We start from the raw sequence: 5,489 nt of genomic DNA on the forward strand, positions 1-5,489 counted from the left end.
GTTCTAGAGTGGAGGGGGGTGGGAGGATGGGTTAGCCTGGTGATGGGTATTAAAGAGGGCATGTTCTGCATGGAGCACTGGGTGTATGCACAAACAAGGAATCATGGAACACTACATCTAAAACTAATGATGTAATGTATGGTGATTAACATAACAATAAAAATTTTTTTAAAAAAGAGGAGCTCTAATCAAAGTTATGTAATCTTAATCTATTGTGAAATTTAGCTTAAATACATAAAAAATTCTAAAAATTACATTGCACTAATGATTATAAAATTAAAAGCTTATAACAACCATGCAGATGTAAGAATAAAATACTGCCAGAACACTAGAGCCCTCTATTCTCCCTACTTGATAGTAGCTCCATCTATTCTTCCATTCCCCATCCTGATTTTGTGACAATCATTCTCTGGCTTTTCTTTACAGTTTCATCACCAAATAGGGCCTCATCGTCATCTGCACCCAGCCCACAGAAGGTCGAGAATAGGGAAAAGGTACACCTTGTCTCTGGGATTGTATCCATCATGTCTAGAACTCAGTATGTGCCACTCCTCACTGCAAGAAGGCAATGTATGTTCTGGAAGAAGAGATGAACAGCTAGCAATCTCTGCCACACTGGGCTAATCATAGTAGTGCCTACCAAATACCACTGAAGTGAAGATTGAATAAGATAATGAATGTGTGAACTTACTGCTTAACCTGGGACTTAGTGCACACCTAATGATAATGATTATTACAGGCTCTGTGTGCTTCATGTGTTTCCATTTATTGTATAGGCCTGTATTAAATAAGAATATATTCACATTTCTCAATGAGGCAACAGAACTGTCAAATATGACATATGAAAGATACTTTATGGGCATTTTTCTTATTTGAGTGTTTTGTTTTTATTTTGTGTTAGCAATGGTTTTACATTGTTCAAGTTTCACTGATTTTTTAAAATATGGTGAATTCTGTATAAAAATAATAATAATAATAATAATAATACCACCCAAGATTTAGAATCAAAACACCCAAGTCTGAGTCTCAGCTGGACCACTTATTAGCTATGATTTGGAACAAGCCATGGACATCTCTAAGCAGTAGTCTCATCATCTATGAAATGGGAACTGGATTCCCTTCCCAATTTACCTCAGAGTTCTTCCCTGAGGAACACATGGACTGACAGATACAACATGCAGAAAACACTGCAACACCATACTCTTCCTAAGAGCAACTGTAAGACCTTGCACATATCTTTATATCTTAAGTGGGTCTAGTCAACTTTACATCAGAGGGAGACTTCAAACAGCACAGGTAATTCTACCAGCTACCCCATCCACTGAGGAAGATGGGAGTCTCTGCTCACACTGAGTGAGATTTTAGTATTTAAAGGTGCATCCAGGCCCTATATGTAAATCAACTACTTCATCTGGTCCCAGACTGAATATACAGTGAAATCTCCCAATGCTAGAGAGAAAAACCAACTGTGCCACTCTTAGAGAAAAATATCATGTGTGTGTCCCCAGTGTGGACATTTGCTGACATAATCACATTTCCGAGTAATGTTGCTAACTAAATAAGATCAATCTTAGACTCTATCCACTTGGAGGCTGTAACTCTACTATGTTGCATTATGAAAATATACCTTTATGTCAGTCTGTCACACTGCCATTTTTGTTTGTCACATAGAGCACACACAACAAGCCAACAAAACACCTAAGCTAAATTTCAGAATACTTAAATATTGAGTGGAGATAGGAAAATGGTAAATAATGAATATTATTAAAGGTATTTTAGAAAATACACTACACTTTGATAAATCATATTGAGGATCTTTAAGGTGACATTTTTATGCCTTTAAAAAAAAATCCACATTCTTTCCAGTAAAGACATTGCCATGACTTGGTTTATTCACCAAATGTTTCCTTCAAGTTGTCATTTCTCTCCCAGTTGCAATTTAAAGTTTTATACCTTAAAATCCATGTGGGAGTAGCATATGGAAGCCAAAAAAAACCTAGAAGTGATTTAGTTGTTCCCAAGTCCTCCAGCCCTGTGAGTTTACGTTTTTAAATATCAAATGACTTGCACTTTTATCCTATCCAGAGAAATCCTGTGATCTCCATAATATTTCTGGGGCCTTCCAGAAAGGAAAGGAGAGTCATAGTAAGGGCTTTCATTATCCTTCATTTTACTTTGTAAATTCCTTCCTCCTAACTTGAGTTCCAATTACCCTTTACTATTTTATCTCCTGAAGCTGATGCCCTCTGTCTCCCTAGTGCCAAATGTGGTCACAGCTTGCCTGCCTTCATTCTGCAAAACACTACTGATGTAGTCACTGTGTGCTATAATTTTATCTTAGATATGGACAGTGGAATACATTCACAGTTCTGCACAGAAATGATACTATTTCAGAATGTGGTTTGTAATACCTGTGATCATTACCATAGAGGAACCTCTTACTTACTGGTCAAATGTCTTCTTGAATCCTGGCCTAACAAGACATTTTTGTGCTCCTTTCTCTCCCATGGCCTGATCTCTCTGAAATACAAAAACTTGCAAATATTCCAAAGTCAGTTTTTTAAAAAATGTTTACTCTATACTGTATTGTGTACAAAGTACCTTACTCTGCAATACATTGGTGCCAGATTTTTGATGTAACCAAATTCAGTGGCTTAATTTTGCAGATAAGTAATCTCCTTATTTTAGCCAATCATGTCCCCAATATACTAGCCCAAAGGGCCCTCTCTTTTCCAACAAAAAGAAGGAACAACCTGTTTTCCTAAACAACAAGCAAAAATGTAATACCCAGCATGAGAGAAATTCATGTGTCATCCTGGAACAAAACAGAATCAATCTTCAAACTAGAAATGTCTTCTCATAGTCCTTGTTTATTGAAACAAAAATAATAAAGAAGAAGCAAAGCATACCACAAAGAGCAGTAGAGTTGAAATCAGAAGACTAAAGAGGATACTATAGACCTTGTTTTTGTGCAGCTGTGTGATTTTGGGTGAATCATTAGCTATTCTGAGCTTCACTTTCCCATCAATAGAGTAAATATGTTTTGTTGATCAGTTATGTGCTACTTTGACTGTATAAAAATAAAAACAAACAAGGAAAACCAACCCTTTGCCAAAGAAGCCTGCTGCAAAATGTTTACAGATGCAAAATAAATTAAAGATAATAGTCTTTATGGAAACTTCAATTTCTGCCATTTAAAAAAGACATATTCTTTTGTCTTTTGGGTGGCTCAGTTAAGCATCCAACTCTTGGTTTTGGCTCAGGTTGTGATCTCAGGGTCATGATCTCAGGGTCGGGAGATTAGCCTCTGTGCTCAGCACAGAATTTTCTTGGGATTCTCTCTCACTCTCTCTCTACCCTGCCTCCTCTAAAGCAAATAAATAAATCTTTAAAAAAAAAAAGACATATTCTTGCCAATCAGAGCAAAGAAACAGGAGTATACACACACTATCACACTATTTGATTTCTGCTTCTAATAGCAAGTGGCAGATAAGAACAACCCCAATGGTACAGTGTCACTCTGTTGTTGCTCAATTCAATAATTTGGAGACTATTCATCTTTTTCCAGTGGAAAATTGTGCAAGACTGTTGAATCACAGATCTGTACCTCTGAAACAAATAATGCAATATATGTTAAGAAAAAAAAAAGAAGAAGATAGCAGGAGGGGAAGAATGAAGGGGGGAAATCGGAGGGGGAGACGAACCATGAGAGATGATGGACTCTGAAAAACAAACTGAGGGTTCTAGAGGGGAGGGGGGTGGGAGGATGGGTTAGCCTGGTGATGGGTATTGAGGAGGGCACATTCTGCATGGAGCACTGGGTGTTATGCACAAACAATGAATCATGGAACACTACATCTAAAACGAATGATGTATGGGGATTAACATAACAATAAAAAAATTTAAAACAAAACAAAACAAAAAAACTAATGATGTAATGTATGGTGATTAACATAACAATAAAAAATTTTTTAAAAAAGCTCTCTCGTGTAACTGCACAGAGAGACATTGTTTCTGATTAAAACTGTCTCCTACTCAGAATATTCCTCAGGGCAAGTTTAACATCTTTGTTTCTCAAGCTGTAAATGAAAGGGTTCATCAAGGGAACTGTGTTGGTGTAAAAGACAGAAGAGATTTTTCCCTCATCCATAGACCCAGCAGAAGATGGCTTAAGATACATAAATGCAGCGGATCCAAAGAAGAGAGAAACAGCAACTATGTGCGAACTGCAGGTGCTGAAGGCTTTGGACCTGCCCTCGGTGGAGCTGATGCTCAGGATGCTGGAGAGGATGAAACCATAAGAGACAAAGATGGTGACACTGGGCACAATCACATTGATGCCCACCACAATGAAAACCACCAGCTCGTTCATGTAGGTGCTGGTGCAGGAGAGCTGGAGCAGAGGGAGAATATCACAAAAATAATGGTTGATGGTGTTTGCATCACAGAAGGTCAGTCTCAGCATGCATCCTGTGTGGGCCATAGCACCTGAAAATGCCATCAAATATGAACCAAGCATAAGGCTGGAACACACTTTAGGGGACATGACAACATTATACAAAAGTGGGTTACAGATGGCCACATAGCGATCATAGGCCATTGACGTCAGCACATAGCATTCAGAGATAGCAAAAAAACAAAAAAAGTAAAGCTGGGTCATGCACCCCAGGTAGGAGATAATATTCTTTCTTGATAAGAAGTTAATCAGCATTTTGGGTGTAAACACAGAAGAATAACAGAGGTCTATGAAGGACAAATTGAAGAGGAAAAAGTACATGGGGGTGTGGAGGTGTGAATTCAGCCCAATTAGATTTATCAAGCACAAATTTCCCAACACAGTGACCACATACATGACTAGAAACATACAGAAGAGGGTGAGCTGGAGATCTGGAAGACCTGTTAGTCCTGCCAGAATGAATTCAGTCACAAAAGAAACATTTCCAGGAGCCATTCTTCTCTAAAGGGATCTATGAGCACAGAAGAAAACCGTTACACAAAGAAAAACCTAGCTTTTTCCACCATATCTCCTCTCCCAAGTGCGGTGTATGCATGGGGAAGGTCTGAGAGTAGCCCAACCTGGACCCATAGACTCCTTTACCATTATCATAATACTGAGTGACTCAGACTTCCCCTTAGTAGTCTCTATAAGCTAAGTAACAAAGAACTTCAAAACTTAGCCTATAGAGTGAAGAGAAATGTTGCCAAATGTAAACATAACTGTTGGAAAAACCAAAAGATAAGGGAGAAGTTTGCACCAGGACACAATTATCCTTCTTTCCTCAATCATTTTCATTCACTTGAGCCCTCTCTTCACCAGTAATATTGGAAGCTGAGACCTGGAGCTGGCTTCTAATGCACTACCACTTGGTGTGGTAGAAACCAAGTAGATTGTTTCTAATCCAAAACTAAGGGACCAGTCTACAAGAAGTTACTGCCCCATGTCACAGAGTAAAAGCCACAAATCTGGAGTAGCAAGAGTTTTGCCCATG

At 38.4% G+C, this 5,489-nt stretch overlaps 1 protein-coding gene across 1 annotated transcript; it reads right to left on the bottom strand.

The window, feature by feature from the left end:
* Positions 1-4,018: 4,018 nt before the first annotated feature.
* LOC102727236 (olfactory receptor 8B3-like) lies at positions 4,019-4,998 on the bottom strand. Its single transcript, XM_006742141.2, has one exon. The coding sequence runs from the start codon at positions 4,949-4,951 to the stop codon at positions 4,019-4,021; it is 933 nt and encodes a 310-aa protein (XP_006742204.2). The 5' UTR covers positions 4,952-4,998.
* Positions 4,999-5,489: the final 491 nt, after the last annotated feature.

The sequence above is a fragment of the Leptonychotes weddellii genome, unplaced genomic scaffold (assembly GCF_054177405.1).
Source record: "Leptonychotes weddellii isolate Sample4059 unplaced genomic scaffold, ASM5417740v2 HiC_scaffold_8512, whole genome shotgun sequence".
NCBI classification, from domain to species: Eukaryota; Metazoa; Chordata; class Mammalia; order Carnivora; family Phocidae; genus Leptonychotes; species Leptonychotes weddellii.